We start from the raw sequence: 20,447 nt of genomic DNA, 5'->3' as shown, positions 1-20,447 counted from the left end.
CCAGTGGATTCTGGGGTTCACCAGGGGTGTGTCGTTGCTCCTACTCTGTTCAATGCTTGTATGGACTGGGTGTTGGGCAGGGTCGTGGGGTCCAGCGGCTGTGGGGCGTCCATTGGTGAAGTAAGATTTACTGATCTTGACTTTGCCGACGATGCCATTGATCTCAGCGGAGTCAATGGTGGCTCTGGTGGAGGCTCTCAAGAGACTTAGCGAGGAGTCTGAATGTCCAGGATTGTGGGTGTCCTGGATAAAGACCAAGATCCAGGCATTTAATGATTTCTTATGTACAGCCATCAGTAATGTTTGTCTGCGGGGAGAATATCAACCTTGTCGAGGCATTTACTTTCCTCGGCAGCGACATTTGTGTCTCTGGTGACTCTTCCTATGAAGTCAGCAGACGGATTGGGAGACCATAGGGGGGCAAAGGTCCAAGTCTTTAGAGTTCTGGTGCTCCCTGTCTTGCTGTGTGGCTGTGAGACATGGACGCTATCCAGTGAGCTAAGACGAAGACTGGACTCCTTTGGTACTGTGTCTATTCGGAGAATCCTAGGGTACCGCTGGTTTGACTTTGTGTCGAATGAGAGGCTGCTAGAGGAGTCCCCAATGAGGCGTATTACCTGCATTGTGAGGGAGCGTCAGTTACGGCACTATGGACATGTGGTGCATTTCCCTGAGGGTGATCCGGCTCGCAAGTGGCTGGACCAGGCCAAGGGGACGCCCATGTAATACCTGGCTGCGGCAAATGGATGGCCATTTCCAGAGGGTGGGACTGGACCTTGTATCTGCCTGGGTGGGGGGGGGGGGGGTCGCCGGCTGGGATCCCGAAGAGTTTTGCTGTGTGGTGGGTGCGGCAACGTGCTGAATCAGCGCAAGCTCCCCAACCTGACCTGCAAGATTGTGAAGTAGCAGGAATGTAAACAACACTGGCATATATTTATTTCCAAAATGGGTTATTTCTGTAAAGTATATATTTTTTTCAGTTTACTGCCAGAACCTCTAAAAACATCCTACATAAACATTCAGTTTATGCTTGTAGGATGCATTAATTGAGTGAGTTTTGGTGTGATTAAACAGATTTCATCACTTAGCAAAATAAGTAAATGCATATAATTTAAAAATTGTTACTATGCCAGTCATGCATTTTAAATGGTTCATATTCCCAACGCAGTTGCAACCCATATCTGAACCTACTTAGACCCGCATCTCAGCCAATCGACCCTATGGCCAGTAGAGCAGACCACAGGCCCAACATTCTCATGTTCATTCCATCTAATTCAGTTCTAATGACAGAAGAACCCTGGGATATTTTTTATAACGGCTTTTATTACAAAGTTATTGGAAAATAGAACATTCCAGCTAAACAGAAGAAGGGGAAATGACCAAAAATCACGCAACAGTCCTGCGTACATTATTCATCTGAACCATCATTTTATGTAGCATGAACACATTCATACAAGGTAACAAAAAATAAAATGGCATTTCTTCTAGAAGAGATAATGGAACCCTTGAAGAAACAAAACTGCTCCCTACCATGAGTATCATGCCACGGTACATGGACAGCAGCCACACATATGGAGACAGTGCTATATTTTCAATGTGCCTGTTGGGCTTCTTAGTAAGTTACAGGAATGGCATGTGGCTTTCTTCAATTTGGCTTAGAGCAGAACTTCTCACCGATTAGAAGAGCTTTGGTAACTTTACTTAAAGCAGTCATGTATAATGCATTATAATATATTATAAACATGGCTAAAACTATTAATAAAAAGGCATAACACATTATAGCCATGTTTATTGTGCATTATGAATTCTCGATGAAGCTCTCATCTATAATGCACTATAGACACCTTTATAATGTAGTACAAAACATCCTTAATACTGACCATTATAATGCATTATGAAGGTATAGTGCATTATAGATGAGGGCTTCATAAGGCATTCCCAATGCATAAAAAAGATGGCTATAATGTATTGTGTTTTTATAAATATTTATGCCTGTGTTTATAATGCTTTATGAAGGTATTGATAATGCATTATGATGACAGCTTTAAGTAAAGTGCTACCAGAGCATGTAACTCACACAGAAATAGCAAGACATCTACTATGTACAACCAAACCAAGGAAATGTGTACATTCTCTCTCACTCTCACTCTCACTCACACACACACACACACACACACACACACACACACACACACAGACAGACAGACAGACAGACAGACAGACAGACAGACAGACAGACAGACACACACACACAGACAGACAGACAGACAGACAGACAGACAGACAGACAGACAGACAGACACACACACACGAGTGAGCAAACCCTTACAGTCTGGCATGGAATCCATGCTTCTACAAAGTAGTTCCCCAAACTGACACCTCTTTAGTTATTTACCAAGGTAAATGTTTACAACAAAAGTTAAAATTCAGTAAAAGAAAAAAAATAATAAACAGAATCCAGCACATGTTCTGCCCGGGGTCAAAGATTTACTTTTACAGAGACATTCACTGGCACTATATGTGTAACTGGTGCAACAACATTAATTACAGTCAGTCATAGCAACAGATCATCACATTCTCTGATAGGCTGAAGTCATTCTGATAGCCAGTAACAGAATGAGAAATACTGTATAACGTGTTACACTATATACAAACCATTCACCCATTATGCTCAGCCTCACCCCCGAACCCAGCAAACCTGCCACTAGATGATCTGAGTATTAAAGGATTGCTGGCGATGGCACACTAACTTGCAATCTGCTCCTGGGCCGGCTGGTCCTGCCTCATGGGAAAAAACAAGGAGCAATGAAACCACACCCAGCGAGTGTGACGTTCCTAATGAGCCCCTCAGTCTTCCTCATACAGATCCATCACAAAGGGCTGCGTATTAAGGCTGAACTCCCGGCAACAGGAAGATTAAAATAGGTCTGATATAAGCCAATGTACTTGTATAAGTCATTCATTGGTTTAATGACTGTAATTCATAACTCAAATTCAAATCATTCATAAGTATGGGAATAAGCTGAGTTTTCCTCTGTATATCAGAGAGAATACAGGACCTAAACAGGGAGTGAATATTAAGCATGGAAGCATGTACAGGTGAAGGGGGGGATATAGTGCTCAAAGCCTTCAGATTTTCATAGAAAGAAATATTCTGTTGCTAGAACCACCACAAGCGTTTCTGAAGGCCTGAAAAACACCCACTCCCAGGAAAACACAGATATTTGGACTTATTCGTTGGCAGACGTTGATCACAAGAAGGTCACAGCCCCCCGGTGGTGGCAGATGGTCTCAGATTCGTGCTCCCTGTCCATGGGAGGGCAGAGGAGAGAGCTGGAGGATGCCACGTTCCCTCCACACGTGGGGTGTGGATAGCGGCAGGTCCGGGTAGACCTCTCCGGGCCACGGACCCCTCCCCCCCCACTGCCATCAGTACAGGCTCCAGCCCCGGCTCAGCTGGGAGGAAGAGGAGGAGAGCGGGGAGGCGAAGGAGGAGTCTGCCACTCTCGGCCGCTTTCCACACGTGCACATTCAGTCCATCTTCTCTTTCTGCACCAGCCGTGGCGCGTCCACAAACTCCCGACCGTTGATGAGGATGACGCCCCCCGTGGTGATGCTGGCCGTGCCCCAGAAGAGCACATATGCCAAGGTTTCCGTCCACGTGTCACCTGACCGGTGGGGGGGGGGGGGGGAGGTGGGGTGGAGATGGCAGTTTGTATTTTCTATTGATGATAAGCATCCCATGTCCTACCAACTACAATATCACTGATCCAGCCAGAGCCAGAAGCTCATTTCAGCTGTTAACGTAATTCTGGGAACTAATAGATTTCAGATTGTTGCCATGTTCCTGGCAGAAATCCAACAACAAGCTCTGGAACCTTGGCTAGGATCTGGTGTCTTAAGCCATGTGTTGAGCTTAAAATGAAGGGTTTATTTTTAGGCTGGAATAATGACATTAATTCCTATTAAGCTTTTCATGGCAATATTTTACCGGGCGTCTCAGAAATACCGGAGGCGTAGCGCGAAAGGGAAAATAAAACTTCCTCACCGGCCATGAGCAGACAGATGATGCACATGGAGAAGGCCACCACCATGATGACAGGCAGCTGAAAGGCAGGCAGGAAGACGTCAGTGATGACCTACACACAGACACACTTATGGCTGATGGTGAGCTTCACGTCTGGTTGAGGGATAAAATATGAGACCAGGCTCCAGCCCACCGTCAGGAATTTCCAGTCCCTCTGGACTTGAAGGGGTGTGGACATGTCCACCTCGTCCACCATGTAGTTCCCCAGGAACAGATCGATAGAGTCCTACAAGTGAAAGTAGAGAACAAAGAGGCTTTTACTAAACAGGGCACTCACAGCAGGCAGACACACACACACACACACACACACACACACACACACACACACACACACACGGGTGTCAGTACAGAGCACCTGTCTGAAGCCATCAGAGAAGTTGTTCTTGTAGTATCTGATCATGGAGTTCCAGCCATCCATTAAAAGCCCCCAGTATGTCCTCTTCCCTGTCCTGGGGGGCGGCAGTGACAGGTCAGACAGCATCATCAGACTGGACTTGCACGGTTGCTAATGATATGGCCCTTAGTGCATGAGAATTTTTAGGTTATTATACAGGCCAGTCAAAAGTCTGCACACACCTGCTGAAAATCATGTGTTTTTGGACAAGATAGTGACCATAAGCACTTCTCGTGGTTATGTTGCAAGTATTACCCTGTGGACAAGGAAAGAGGTGGAGTGCTGACAGAGGACCTGCCCCCCACAGCCCCCCCGACCTAAACCCCACAGAGCTGGTTTGGGATGAAATGGATCTAAGAGTAAGAGCAGGTAGCTGACTTGTGCCCAGAACTTGTGGAAACTCCTTCAGGACTGTTGGAGAATCATTCCAGGTGGCTACATCTGAGTCTGCAAATGCTGTCATCGAAGCAAAAGGGGGATGTTTTGAAGAGTCTAAAATCTGAGAAAACTTCGAGATGTTGAACACTTCTATTGGTCATTGCAATATTTGATATGTTTTACTTAATTGCCTTGAGGCCATTTACTTTAAGGTGGATAACAACGATAACAACAAAAATAGAGACAAATGCATTAAAAGCAAGTGTGTGTAGACTTTTGACTGCTACTGTAGGTCTAATAGTTCTGTCACATAGAAAAGAACAAAAAAAAAAAACTTGAAAAGATGAGGCACCACTGACATCCACTTGCAGGCTACGCGCAAGTCTGTGCCCCAACTCATGGCCTCCTACACTACAGCAGCCCGTCACCTTGTGAAGTCAGTCTTCAAGGCCCCAGTTCCAGCATACTGCTTGGCACAGGCATTGGCGTTGTCAGCCCAGGCTGGATGGAGGGCAGAGGGGCGTGGTCAGACCGCTGCGGAGGACGACCAGGGCGTCAGAAAAGAGTCAACGGAGAGGGACTCACCGTTCTTGTATATCTTCTCAAAGTCTGCCTGCTCCTCAATCCTCTGGCCCACATGAAGAACGCCCAGCCTCTGGAAAGACAGCAATCAGGGATGAAAAGCTGGACTGTGTGAGCATGTGACCATTTCATGGACTGCTGATCAAAGAGGCAATTACTGGACTATACAATAATTTAGCGATAATAACAATTCACCATCATATATGGAAGCAATCTCACTGGATGGGGGTGTGTTTATCTGAAAAGGGGTGTGGTGGAATTGCTGAGGGTGTGGCTATCTGAGCCAGTGTGTGGCTGATTGGATGGGGGTGTGGCCTGAGGCCCCTCCTCCACACCTGCAACTGCGACTGCAGTGAGCGGCGTGCCAGCAGGCTCTGGATGACGTTGGTGCGGTCCAGGCAGTCCATGCAGTTACTGCGAAACGTGCCCTCCTGCTGCGTGAGCACCACGCCCTCAGGGTCCACCAGGAAGTAGCTGGGCGCCAAGGAAGAGTCGCAGGATGAAGATCATTCGCGGGTGATCGCTCACGTGAAACACGTTTCAAACGTCGTGTCAGGAAAGACAGAACCGCATGCCATAAGTGTCATTCGTGCGGGGTTGGGCTGTGTTACCACCAGCAGGTAGGTCCTCAACACACCCAAACTCATCCTGCATCTCAGACACGTTGTCCACCAGTATCTGGAGCCGGTCCCACCTCATCTGGCTGCACTCCTTGTGGAAATCGAAGGCTACATATCTGAGGAGGAAGAAAAACATTGGCAACCTAACAACAAAAGTCTTCAGTTTTTGGTGCAACGTTCTGTTCTAAGGAGGGGCTGAGTGAGGCATCACCTTGCAGGCTTTCATTGTGGCCCTTACAGATGTGTGCAGCTAATCACAGCATTTTTACTTTCATTTACTGCAATTGTGTTTGACGTGTTTGGTCATACAAAGCTCCACAGTAGAGGAAACTGTCCATAATCTAAATTTCCTTTCTCAGAGGAAAGGGACTAACTCATTTTTAAACCCAGGGAAAGCATGTGATTGGACAGAAATTAAGATGCACAATGAAGAACTCTTTACTGTAGCATCAGATACAGACAAAGGAACTCAGCGGTTTCAGAAACAGCCGCAAACCAGTGAGAATCATGGGATGGAGGAGCCCTGACCTGACCATCCCATTGGCCACACTGGAAGCCATCTTGGCGAAGGCCTGTTCCAATGGCTTCTCCGACCCTTTCTGATTCACCTGCGGAAACACACACCAATCACCGATGCTGAAAAGGCCAAGTGGTTTATACTCGACGTTTGTGACACGTACAGTTACACCAGTGGTGAGTAATCTTATCCGCAAAGGGCCAGTGTGTATTCAGGTTTTACGGATAACCTTTAGGTCAGCTGTTCAAACCCAGGTGTGAGGTCTCTTCAACAGAGCTGCAGTGAAAAGCCACATACACAAAGGCCCTTTCTGGATAAGACTGGCCACCTCTGGGTTACACACACTGTTGCTATGCAAGCGGTGTTGCTGCTCATACTTGCACGCGTGGTTTACATCAATCTAAATATTGCCATTTTTATAAAGCAAACAGAAGTTAAAAAATAATTAATTTCTGACAAACCCACCTATGAGTGATGTACATAGCAAATATGAAAATAATTATGATTGGCATGTAGAGTTCATACAAAAATAGCAGAGGTAAACTTTAATATTCTAAACGTACACTAGATAATCTTGAAAAGGACCCATCATTAGAATTGCAAAGTTTGCTAAGTTTTATTTCCTATGACAGAGTATAAATGTTTTAGGAAAATGTAACCCTCCCCCCACAAATACCAATCTTTAAAAAATAAATGCTACTTTAATACTAGCATGCTGTATATAAATATAAAAGTTTACCATACAGCTCCCAAGATTTTTGGTGGTACTGCATCGATCATACACTCAGTGTTCATTCATAAATAACGTGTGAAATGAACGCAGGGTATGTATGGTGGCCACAAAGCAGAGGCATTGTGAGCACTGAGTATAAATGTGCCTTTAGACAGCAACAGACGGCGAATGGGGATGACGGAGCCATACCAGGTTCAGAATCACTTGTTTGCCGTAGAGGATGACCTGGGAGTCGAAATGCCTCTGGAAGCCATCCAACTGTGAACCGAATGGAGAAACACCACAGGCCTTTAACTGGGAGAGACATCAGACCAGGTAGTTGCACAAAAGGGGGCTCAGGGGGGTTTAAAGATGCGCCTCACATGGCTGGTGGTTTTGCTGATCTGCGGTTTGGGTTTGTACTTCAGGTTTGGCCTCTGAGACCAAAAGAAAGGAATAGAGCCTCGGGTCTGTGAAAAGAAGCACAGCGAGAGCATCAACGTGCCGAAACCCCAAGCGGAGACTCAGCCTGGGAACGCAGAGAATTCTGGGAAAGCTTTGGCATTACAAACTGGGTAATATAGTGATTTCAATGGACAAGGGCCCCATTTCACAAACATGTTTAAGGAGAAGCCCTTATAGACTTCACTGAGGCTTAACACAGGACATGCTGAAAGAGCGTTCAACAAGAGCTCATCGGTGTCCGCCGTTTCCACAAAACAAAAAAACACAGCAGTTAGTGTCTAAAACAGGCTGACATGTCTTCATCTCCCCAAACTCACCTGCACAAATGAGGCTTTTCCTCCATTGTACTGAACAATCTGTTCTGTCTCTATAAAGTTGGCAGCGTGACCCTCTGAGTCAATTCCTGCCGGGTGTACAGAACAGACCCGTGCTGAGGTGAGTCTGGGAAAACCCCCAACCACCTTTGCACTGCAGGGCTAATGACATCAAGACACCAGGACAGGTAGGAGACAGGGACTCGAAACAACAACCAACTGGCATCTCACCTCGCACGTAGTAGCGGACTCCAGCCCGGAAGCAGCTTCTACGGGAAATGAGGACCCAGTCGAAGACCTTCCCATTGATGCAACCGGACTTCACATTGATGACTGAGACCTACTGGTTAAGGCAACCCTCCAACCCGTCGCACCTTGGCTTTGATCTGACTTTTCCAATTACACGTTTTTAAAAAACTACATTATCGGCAGAAGTCTGATAAGAATTTCAGCATTTACAAAAAATAAATCCTAGTCCTGATACATTACATATACATCGACATATATATCACTGTCATATGGGGGGGGGTTCATTTCCTTTCAATGGGAAGGATACATCCATGAAGGACAGGGTAAGAAAACTTGTGCAGCTGTTACAGGAAACACGTGTTAAAAAACAACTCAAACATGTGGACCATGCATGTCAAAGCAGCAACACTCACATCTGCACTGAGCCTGAAACTCAGCAGCATTCCTATTCAACTTGTATTCATGCAGGCTGCATAATCAATGTACGCAAATATTTGCATATTAATTTTGACTTTAGCTCTTACCTCAGGTTGTGCGATAAATTCTCTCAGCAGGTGTCCATTCCATACAAACCTCTGATCAGCCTGCAAATCAGAGAAACACTGACAGTCTCAATTTGCCTAGCTGAGCTGGCTGAGATCCAGGACGACTGTATAAGACTGTCCACAAGGGGGAGCCAGGTTGTTAACAGAATCATGACAAATTCCAAAATGCACTGGAGAAATGAAGGCAGCCAATTGGCATTACAGAGGAAAGCAGTGAAATTTAGGTGACCCTAATGATGACTGATCACCACGGCCAGGCTCAGCAGGCCTGGAATGTACTGCTTATGGATTTAAACAGGGTTAGCTGGATGGGAGAGTGGGCACTGTTGGAGGAAGCTGGAGAAATGTGTCTTTCTAGTGCATGCAGGGCTCTCATTCTTATTTTACGTGTAATGCAGGATAGTTTACCCTGAGATTAAATACTCCATGGCCCTGTCTTACTTTGCATTTTCTTGTTCAGTTACACTCTGCAGTCCTGTGCTTCTACTTCCACTCTCGCAGTAGCTACCAGCAGGTCAGCGCTTTGATTCAAATCAAAGTGCAAAAATTGCTAGAAATGTCACATTTAAATATTTTTTCAAAGAAAACAAAGGATATTTTTTTACTCTTTTTTGCCAACCAATTATCCATTGAAAAGCAACAGTTTTTCAACAGTTTCTCATAGAAGCCTAAGGAAATTTCCAGTAAAATGTACCAAGATAAAGCTTGAAAACAGCTTTTCAGGAGATTTCTGGCAAAATCCCACACTCACTGGTGGAAACCTGTTGTGAAAATGAAAGTGAGGTCTCCACTCATCAGGTCAGGGGATTCCCAAATAGTCATACCTCAAAAATCCTTTGAGATAATGACTTGACTTGAACCCCCCCCCCCCCAGCTATTCCTCAGTGTATGACATGAATGACTTTAATTCTTTGTGTCTTTATTTAGTAAAACATCCTGACTGAGCCCATTTTTTACCTGCAGGTACCTACTTGCAGTAGTTCTCGATTCCACAATCACTGTATGAATATTTACCCCCCCCCCCCCCCAGTCACCGTACCTATTCCTCTTCCATTCACACATTATGTCTTCTTTTACATCCTGCTATCCTCCCCTCCATATCTCCATTTTGTGACCATCCTCTCTCCTCCAATACACCCCTCACCCATCTCCCAAAACTCTTACCCTCTCCAGCAGGCTCATGTCCTGGAACTCCGGGCTGGTGTTGGCCAGCCTCTGCAAGCTGTGGGTCAGGTCATAATCGGAGCTGAAGTAGAAGCCGTCCATGGTCATCATGTTGTTCAGCATGGACAGGAAGGCCTTGTTGTCTTGCATCTGAGGATGGAGGGAAGTGGAGAGGCAGGGGTCAGCCACAGAAGTCTCCATAGATACAAGGACAGGGACTAATGCTCTCTGGAGACTAGAAGGCTCTGAAATCCCAGGTGAGGTGAACAGAGTCTGCACAGACACCCAAGCATTCCCACTCAAATACACAAGTACTGGAGAGTGTTTCTCTTCCGTGGGACAGACGTGGGCTGTATAGTTCAGTCAGACACACCACGATATATAACAGATTACAGCGGTACCTTGGTTTGCGAGCATAATTTGTTCTGGAAACGTGCTTGTAATCCAAAGCATTCGTATATCTAAGCAAATTTTCCCACAACCCAAAAATATTCATATAAAAATAAGTAATACAAAATATAAAGTAAAAATACGAAAAACAAATTAACCTGCACTTTACATTTGAAAAGAATCGCGGATGATGTGAGAGAGACGAGAGAGAGGAGGGTTATTTTGTAAGACGACTTTCACTGTAACTAACGGAATCACTGCTATCTGTTGGCTCACTGGAATCTGTTTCTTTTTGTGCGACTTTAACAAGGAACCCATCCAATGACAGCTGCTTTTGCCTTCTTTTCGATTTTGTGGAAATGTGGACATTGCATTGTCGTTAAACAGATTCATCGCTCGCACTGCTACGCCCTTATTCAGGTGGTGTTTTTCTACTAAATTCTGACTATACGAGTGAGGCACGCCGACTGGGATCGAGCATGGGAAACGATTACCCACAATCCCGCAGCACCCCATAGACCAAGTTACTCGCAATCCAAGGTGCTACTGTACAGAGTAATAATATCATCCAGCAGGGGGCGCCATTGCATCACCTGGCTGTCTGTCAGGTGTAGCATCGTCTTTTTGTAGGAGATGATGTCGAAATCTGTGGCCTTCCAAATCGTGTGTCCAAGCAGGTCGCCCACCTTCTTCTTCTTGGTGATGATAATGAGGTACATTCCTGGGGGAGCACAGCTGTCTATCAAGTATTCCAAGGGAGTCTGAAGTTGCCTACGTCTGATTGTACAGCTTGTACAGCTCTAAACCAAAAAGAGTGATACTTGACTGCATGCCGGCATCTGTAATGGCATCATTTTCATGCGCATCTCAAATGATGCTTTGAATGAAAATCACTGTAGAATAAACACAGTAATAACATTACAGTGACACAGAGCACTTTTTACTTTTATCTAATTATTTTCACTGTGTGAGATGCTGATTTACAAACTGTAAGAATAGGATGTATAATCCTGCCACCTCACACCAAAGCAAAGATCTTGTAATAACTAGCAGCCCTGAACACACAGCTTGAGAATGTGACCAGATGCAAGTTCTGCCAAGGCAGTCCTCTGTAAACAAGAGGCCCAGCAGTGGTGCTGAGAAGTGAGATCACCAATCTGCTGATAAAGAATGACGCACTTGGGTCTCCAGTTTGGGAAACTCCTTTTGGCTAGAGGCAAATCACGTGACCCTCATCTTAAGCACTCACCTGCCACCAGATGGATGGTTCCCATGACTCCAACAATGGGACGAGTGACAGCAGAGGGGGGGACATCTTTCTTCACTGAAGGTGGATCATAAGCACATGGATAACAATCATGACCATCCCCAACATCTCAACATCATCATTGTCTCCTTAGCACCTTCATAACCATCAGCATTTCCAACTGAACAAGTATTATTCGCAATAAGGCATTCTAAAAAGGGGCCATTTGACAGGAAATACAATGATCAGAGCCATACACAAACTCAGATTTTGGTATTGATCATCTGCAAAGACTCTGTGGTAGATGGTGCCACCACTTGTGAAATAAGGAAAAAACATGAATAATCCCATGAAGCTGCCAATTCAAGGTCCACCTGTACCTGTGAGGGTCATCTCAGTGGAAACCCTATCGATGGCCAGCACATCACCGGCTCCCTCATCGCAGGCCTCAATGAAGAACTTCTCAGGGGTCATATGGCTGTGAGGGGAGAGAAGCCAAACTCACGTCAATGCTGGTTTCCCCCACCCTCCGAAAGTAGAACGTTCCTATGAAACCTTTCGTAAGCCGAAATGGCGTAAAGAGGCAATTGTCGTTAATTTACATGGAAAACGTTTTTGAGCGTTCTCACACCCAAAATATAACCTACCAAATCATACCATATTGCACATAAAACCTAAAATAACATTAACATATATTAAAAGCAAGAATGATATTATATACACGCAGCCTATTTTAAGTACGCAATATGTATGCACATTGTAGTTTCGCTACGTGAAAGAAATCCGAATAGATTTCTGAGATAAAACGCAGATGCTCGCACAGTTCAAAAGTATGGCGGCTTGATGCCGAGATGCTGAGTGTAGTTTCCCAGGAAGGAGCTTGATGGTGCCCCCGTCTCTGCTTGAGGTGTGCGCTGCCTCTCGCACTCGCCGGAAACAAACGTTTTCACGTTTTTTTTGTTAAAGTGAAAATCCTCTTCAGATTACTTTTGGTTAGCGGAACCAGAAAAGCGAAGTGGCGTAAAGGAAATTTGTGAAAAGCGGGGGATAACCTGTATTTACATCGATCAGCTATTTTGGACAATTCTTAGCTTCTGACTTTGTGGGAACAGTTTGGGGAAGGTCCTTTTCTGTTCCAGCATGACTGAGTCCCAGTGCACAAAGCAAGGTCCATAAAGATATGGCTGGGTGAGTTTGGTGTGGAAGGACTTGACTGGCCTGTAAAGAGCCCTGACTTCAACCCTACTGGAATGCCTTTGGGATGAACAATTGGAGTGGAGATTGTGAGCCAGACCTTCACATCCAAGATCAGTGCCTGACCTCACAAATGCTCTTCTGGATTAATGGGCAAAAATTCCCACTGACACACTCCAAAATCTTCTGGGAAGCCTTCCGAGAAGAGTGGCAGTTGTTAGTTGTATAGGGCGACCAATTCCATATTGATGCCTATGGATTTAGGCATGGATTTAGAATAGGATGTCATAAAAGTTCCTGTGAGTGTAATGGCCAGAAAATCCACGCATAGAACACCGGTATCTCTGTGCATTTCAACCAATTAGATGGTGGTGACTAGGGCTGCAACGATTCATCAAGTAACTCAATACTAGATTATAAAAAAATCCTCGATGCAAATTCTTTGCTTCGATGCTTCGTGTAATCCGCACGACTATGTACTGCTTAGTGATCACAGTGTTTCACTCTGAGATTTATTACTGTTGCACAGTGTGCTTACGCTGCAGTACGTGTAGCAGGTTTGATTTGATGGCGCAATGGAGGAAGACAGGGAAAATAGCGAGGAAAGTCAGAGAAAAAGACGAAAAATGTCTAACATTTGGGACCATTTCAAACAAAAGAAAAGTGAAAATACTGTACAATGTGTCCATTGTAAAACCAAATTAACTTACCACAATAGCACAACATCAATGATTCAACATCTCAACAGAAAGCATACAGTCCACAGAGTGGAACCAACACAAGGTAAGCGTGAGCGTTTCACTCACATCTGCGGCTAAACATTGACCTGCGATAGAAACCTATTTATCGACATACGTGTGAATACAAAAATATAACAAGATTCAGCCCAAGCAGCCTCTATTTTTCCCCCCAACAAAAACACTGAGAATACAACAGCAGTGAAAATGATGCTGTCGTAGTTTAATTAACATAGAGCTGGAGTCTGTCTATACACTAACAGCAAAGGGCAAAGAGACGGTTTTGTTACAGAGATGGTGAACTCAGGTGGAGTGATGGAAAACAATGGCAATCTTAATCAAACCAGCTGTTCAACAAGCTGAAAGGTGAAGAAAAGCGATGTTTTCAGCTGCTCCCATCCACTTTGCCATTATTTTACATTCAAGAAAGTGTTTTCTTAAAAATAAAATAAATAAATAAATATGTACATAAATGCACTAAAAGGCTTTAGTTCTTTTGTCAGTTGTTGTATGGAGTTCAATCAATAAAAATGTTCCTAAAAAGGAAACCCGTGAATTGTTCATTTTAAGACACCTGTCTATTGTTTCTTTTTTGAAAAGTTACTATTGTTCTTTAATGAGAAAAGTATTTCTTATCCAATTATTCAATTAAACGATGAAATAATCGATAAAAAACTCAATTACTAAAATAATCGATAGCTGCAGTCCTACTGGTGACGCAACCAACACTGTCTAGTCATACTTTTGGCCATGTCAGCGTGGGTGCAGTTTGGGTACGGCTCGCATACTTTACAATGGAAAACCGCCAGTTTGCAGTACGGGTCAGATCTTGGTGGCAGTGGAAAAGCACCATTAGAGAAAGTAGTTTTACAGAATCACAGGATGCCTGGGTGGCTGGGATCCAATTCAGCCATGTAAAGAAGAATAAGTCTACAGTGAGTTACACATCCAGGGGCGTAGCACCAGACAAGACAAAGACAAATTGGGTGGAGCAGATTGTGACAGCTGTTGTTTGCTGTGGCAACCTCGACAATATTGCCTGTTATACCGAACTTGGGTGTGTTGCTTGAAGCAAATCCAACATGCTAACTCATTTGAGACAACAGCATCTGAGTGTATTTCAAATGGGTCCTGAACTCGGAAATAGAGACATTAAACAAGACAAACGGAATAAATGAAATTCCAGAGACTATTTTTATAATGTACTATTCAACTAACTTGAATGTCACTTCAAGAGCATCTATTGAATAAAGCAAATGTAAATACATCCAGAACAGAATCATGATATCAAAATGTACCAAGAGGCATAGCACTGTAATAAAAGCCTCTAGAAATGCACAATTATTATCAATGTCCTCTACTGTACACTTTGCCTGCTGATAAAATATAGTGGATGCCAATAATCAGAATGGAAATGAAATAGAAATGTTTCTAATTGGCCTGGAACTGCGTGTTTGGCGGCTTGAGTTTTATAACACATGCAGAAGAATAATGTATATATGCTCTGTTTATCCATTAAGTACGCAAATTTATTGCCAAAAGGCAGAGGTGGACAAAATACACAACTCCAAGACTTGAGTCAAAGTATAGGTACGTCAGGTCAAATATTTCTCCAATGCAAGTGAAAGTTGTTCACTCAGATTCTTCTTGAGTTAAAGTACTTAAGTACTTGATATAAAAATACTTAAGAATTCGAAAGTATGTTTTCTTTTTAATGTATTGTTGCCACAATGTATAATAAACACCTGTAGAATAAAAAGCTTGTGGAACATGATAAAATAACTAAAGAAACACAACTGAATCAACAGAAGGACATCCATTGTCATTTTCATTTAAATTACCATCCTCCCTATCCCACTCCCACAAAACAGCATGGTAATGTTCTGACACAGCTCTGGCCATGTGTGTGTGTGTGTGTGTGTGTGTGAGTGTGTGACAGTAGAGTTGCTGTAGATGGAACTTTCTGAGAAAATGAAAAATTAAAGCAACCAACCCAGTTACGCACCTCTAGCTTTATAACTGCCCAACAGCAATCTGACAGACAGCTTAGGAGTAGTTTACTGTGATTGGTTTCGTATTTTGAACGAACACACTATCGCACTTAAAATTCTTCCGCTAATTTAGTTGGTAAAGAGAACCTATATAGAAATGTAGTGGAGTCAAAAGTACAATATTTGTCTTTTACATGTAGTGGAGTAAAAGTCACAAGTTTCCAAAAAACCGATACTCAAATGACGTACAGGTGCTCGAAAAATGTACTTGAGTGCAGTACTCAAGTAAATGTACTTTGTTACTGTTCACCGTTGGCAAAAATAAACAAAGTCAGAGTATTCAAACGTCATCAAAGTGTCACACCCGGAGTGATTCCTGGCCCACACCCACCTCCTGTAATGATTGTGTTAGTTTTGTGAATAACATCGCATCACTCGAAACTGAATGATTTTTCTCTCAAGGTTGGTGTCAAATGTTCCTCTTTAATGACACAGTACTGGACTTCGTCGTGCTGAGACATCAACTTCTGTTGATGCACTGACGGATCCGCACGCCCGTCTGGCGACAAGCATCCTGCCAAATTAATACCCGCAGCCGGACAGCCGACTGCGCCGGCGAGCCACCCCGTCCCTTTCCGACAGATTTCTTCAGAACTTAATGCTGGGTATTTTTTAAACTTACGGTACCGTTACCACATTCCTCTACACGTGAGTCTGAGACAAAGCGTAAGTATAAAGCAATGTTTAAATACATATAGATATCAGTTTACACGAAATATTACACAACACCCCGTTTCATCCTGTACTGATCAAGCTAAGTAATGCTCTTCTTCTTCCAACATGCCCAACTTATCTGTAATTATTTCACATATGAGAAATATTTATCTACTCCCGTGCTGCGGAAATATGCTCACTTTAACCGCAAAGGAAGCATGCGGAATGTTTATTTTTCATTTTAAAACTGTCGCAATATTCAATCCTGCATCTGCCCAGTGCACCTGGGCAGTGATGGCAGTGGCAGCACATCTGTCCGATACGACCAGTCCCTGGAAACCGAACCCCTTCGACTTGCTCCAAACCTTCTACCGGTGAAAATTTACATTGCCTGCCGTCTGCGATTTGCCACAAGGTAAAAGTGAAAGGTGGAAGTTTCATTGAGGTGTCGTTACTCACAGATTGAAGCTGGTGTAGGCCGCCGCCATCTTTACTGTGGTAACAGTCTGCCCTCAACGTCGCGACGTGTTACGTCACTAATAGATCCAGGAGGAGGAGGAATTTAAGGAAGAAGGTAATTAGCAGGATAAAAATACAGCTCAGTAACCGCCATAGGCTGGGCGTCGCTATAATATATGTCCTTTTTTTCTTCTAGTTGTATCTGACAGTGCGAAAGTAAAGAACTACTCAACCGTTTGCTTTAGGCTGCAATAGTAACCTAATTAAAATATGACAGCCAAAAGTAGTCATATAAATTATCGCAAACATTGAGTTTGAATAAATGTCCAATCACAGCCCAGATCGCTAAGGTCTCCCTAAAGTAATTGATCTCTTGACAGTACTTGCATTACAGTACCCTTAAATACATGTATTTTGAAGGTACATAAAATACGGAATCTAAGTTTACACCAGAATCACATTTAGGTCTATTTCAACATAGCTCATATAATGATGTCCAGGGTGTATGCAGCTTTGTGCCCTGCATAGGATGGAGGGAGGGAGAGATCACTGTTTTATAGGAGCGAATTGAGACTTATGAGACTTCAACCAGCAACTTTAGGTTGTTTAAACAGTCCTAACCATTATGCTGCCTAGTTGATTACGTTTCAAAAATAAAGCAGAAAGATTTCTGTACTTATTTTATTAGCTGTGTAAATGCTTGTCTCATAAAGAATATTCGTACACAATGCACACTGACCAGTTACAACCAAAAGAACATAGAATATTGATATCTTTCTTCAAGCTTAGGGGGTGTACAATTCTTGCCCTTCAAGGCTGATGCTAAAAGCAGTATAGTACCCTTATGAATGGTATCGGATATGACACAGAATTCTCTAGGGGTAACAGGATAATTGTACTCTGACAGGGACTCTTCATAAGTAAATAAAAATCCATTATCATTTAGCAACTGGCTAACTAATATGCACTATATTGCCAAAAGTACTGGGACACTCCTCCAAATCATTGATTCAGGTGTTCCAATCACTTCCAAAGCCTCAGGTGTATAAAATCAAGCACCTAGGCATAGTTGACTGCATCTACAAACATTTGTAAAAGAATGGGTTGCTCTCAGGAGTACAGTGAATTCAAGCATGGTACCGTGATAGGATGCCACCTATGCAATAAGTCCATTCGTGAAATTTCCTCGCTACTAAATATCCCATGGTCAACTGCTAGTGGTATTATACAGTAACAAAGTGGAAGCAATTGGGAACAACAGCAACTCGGCCACGAAGTGGAAGACCATGTAAAATCACAAATTGGGGACAACGCATGCTGAGGCGCACAATGTGCAGAAGTCGCCAACTGTCTGCAGTCAATAGCTACAGACCTCCAAACTTCGTATGGCCTTCAGATTAGCAAGATTACAAATATTCTCTAGATCATAAAACTGCGTTTTTAGGATAATTTACAGAGACGCACGTACATTATAAATAAATACCTAACCACGTGCAATTCTTAATTATAACCTGTGGGTGGCATTATCTGCGTCCCTTCATTTTCCTACGGGCAAAAGGCAAAACCCAGAACGTGGCGTCAATCCATAGCAGAGCACACGTACTCACACATAATTTGATTGTGGAATGGGGGAGAAAGGACTTAGAGAAAATCCCGCGACGAAACTGGGAAAACGAGAACATGCAAACTCCACACATGTGCACAGAGTCCTGGCCGAGACTTGAACCTATGTTCCAGAGGTATGAAGCAACAGACCTAACCACTGCATGCACCACCATTCAGCCCCTATTAACTTTGTGTTTCAATATTTAGGAAAATATTCAAGCAATATTGTTTTCGCTTCACAACAGATGTTAATGTCCCTAGTCAACTGTCTTTTAAATCTAAGATACCGGAACATGGTTTTCAAAAACTAAAGAAATGTATTTATATCATCATAAACACCGTCAACCCTTCGGGTTTATTAAATTCTCATTTAGCATATTGTGCATGTGTAGCATTCTGGGTAAAACCCCCGCTCGGCACGACAGAACGTTTTATCCCAAACGTTAAGGAAGTGGAACACAGCATATAGCCAAAGAAAAGGCAGACCGAAGCTGGGTAATATTAACGAAAAATTACTAGTCAAAAGAAGAAGCTGTTATTTCAGACCAGTGTTATAGAGCGTTATAGCAAAAATTAAAGATAATTTCGAAAATATGCAGAAAACAGGTCGTCAAAGCCCTGTGGAAATAACGACTGATCGCTCTTGCCTCCCTAGTTGCTAATGTTAAAACTAACAAATGTTTCGTTCCATGCAGAGTACGCTTCAGAAAGCACGTGCCAAGTATGGCATGAGATTTTGGGTAGTACGGAGCAGGAGATCTACGCATGCATGTAACCGTGGTGTTTGGTGTTTAATGCCGTATTTGTATGTTGCTCAAGACAATAGCGTCTCTCAAATAAATGTAACTGACAGATGTGAATGGAATATGAAATTCTATAGTGGAAAACAATGAACATGAGTAGCTGAGCACAATACATAAAAAAATCCTACATGTATTAGTCGGTGCATGCATGGTGGTCTGCGGTATCACAACTTCTTCAAAACCCACAAGCGCGCGGTTGAGTAAAAAGTTGAGGACAGATAATTCGCATTTCCTTAAAGAACTCAAGAAGTGTATGGGGCAAATCTGGGAATAACCTGTGACTGCAAAGTTGTACTGTCACATTTTATTGGCCCAAGAAGAATTGGTGTCTCCTGTTGTAAGCACAATGCACAAAGATGCATTTTCGTGCACAAGGCAAGGAATCCACTGTTATCAACACATTCCTCTGATAATTGGCAATATGTAAGACTTTACTTTGCTCAGGATGTTTTCACTTTATATCAACATTGAATCAAGGTTTTGCCGCCATCAATTTTTCAATATTGAAAATCTGACCAAAAATTCAATTCAGTTTCAACGTTGATAATGTAACACTGACCATAATTCAACGCATTTAACTATAATTCAACGTTGAAACAATAACATGGTGCTGTCTGAATATGGTTTGGCAAAAGCTGAGTTTAGTGTACCTGTGCAAGCTGAGAGGAATAACAGCATCACATGTCCCGGAACCAAAAAGCATTCAACTTATGTGTCACACAAAGGTCAAGGTGTCAAACAATATCTATTATGCTGGACTTCACCATATTTACAAAACGCGTCGTTCGAAATAAAATGCTGTCGTATTACTTTACGTGAATGACAAGGTGAGCAATATAAGATATATGTACTATTTTATAATTTTTTGGCTATTCGAAAAGTTTTATTTTTATTATTTTATCGTCGTCATCTTGTTTAATGCATTTCTAATTTCTGTCCAGACAGAGACGATTCTTTCAAAAAGGAACCCTGGCAAATTTCCCGCGAGCATATCCCAGCAGAATCTGACATTTAAACACAGATGTGTTAACAACGTCCCGCCTCGTAGTTGCCTTGTAGTGCTATGAACAGCGTCCCTTGCCTTATTTGTCTTATGTACCTTTTTAGCATCCGGAAGAGCTTGGTTTTTGGCTAGGAACTTCAGCATGATCGGCTGCTTACGATTCCCAATATTGTTTCCTGAAGCTCCACCCCCGTCGCATTGTTACGCTTGTACTCTGTCCGGGTTCTGAAGGATAAGCTGCTGCGTTGCCGTACATACACAGATTAGCAGGTTTTTCT

General features: G+C 43.2%; 1 protein-coding gene across 2 annotated transcripts; it reads right to left on the bottom strand.

Moving 5' to 3' along the window:
* Positions 1-1,303: 1,303 nt before the first annotated feature.
* sacm1lb (SAC1 like phosphatidylinositide phosphatase b) lies at positions 1,304-20,404 on the bottom strand. Of its 2 annotated transcripts, none has more exons than XM_023821187.2 (20): positions 20,266-20,404; positions 12,044-12,141; positions 11,667-11,741; positions 11,011-11,138; positions 10,028-10,177; positions 8,843-8,902; positions 8,626-8,659; positions 8,301-8,402; positions 8,073-8,158; positions 7,674-7,760; positions 7,501-7,569; positions 6,590-6,669; positions 6,079-6,177; positions 5,777-5,915; positions 5,445-5,514; positions 5,288-5,360; positions 4,443-4,536; positions 4,221-4,313; positions 4,049-4,106; positions 1,304-3,668 (listed from the first exon to the last, which is right to left on the bottom strand). In XM_023821187.2, the coding sequence occupies exons 1-20, from the start codon at positions 20,274-20,276 to the stop codon at positions 3,532-3,534; spliced, it is 1,743 nt and encodes a 580-aa protein (XP_023676955.1). In that variant the 5' UTR covers positions 20,277-20,404; the 3' UTR covers positions 1,304-3,531. The 2 variants fall into 2 exon arrangements, with proteins under 2 accessions (XP_023676955.1, XP_023676954.1); XM_023821186.2 differs by lacking the exon at positions 20,266-20,404 and adding an exon at positions 16,759-16,835.
* Between the last annotated feature and the right edge of the window lie 43 nt (positions 20,405-20,447).

This window comes from Paramormyrops kingsleyae, chromosome 9 (genome assembly GCF_048594095.1).
Source record: "Paramormyrops kingsleyae isolate MSU_618 chromosome 9, PKINGS_0.4, whole genome shotgun sequence".
Lineage (NCBI taxonomy): Eukaryota > Metazoa > Chordata > Actinopteri > Osteoglossiformes > Mormyridae > Paramormyrops > Paramormyrops kingsleyae.
The sequence above is the reverse complement of the archived record's forward strand: the minus strand, read 5'-3'. Positions and strand labels throughout refer to the sequence as shown.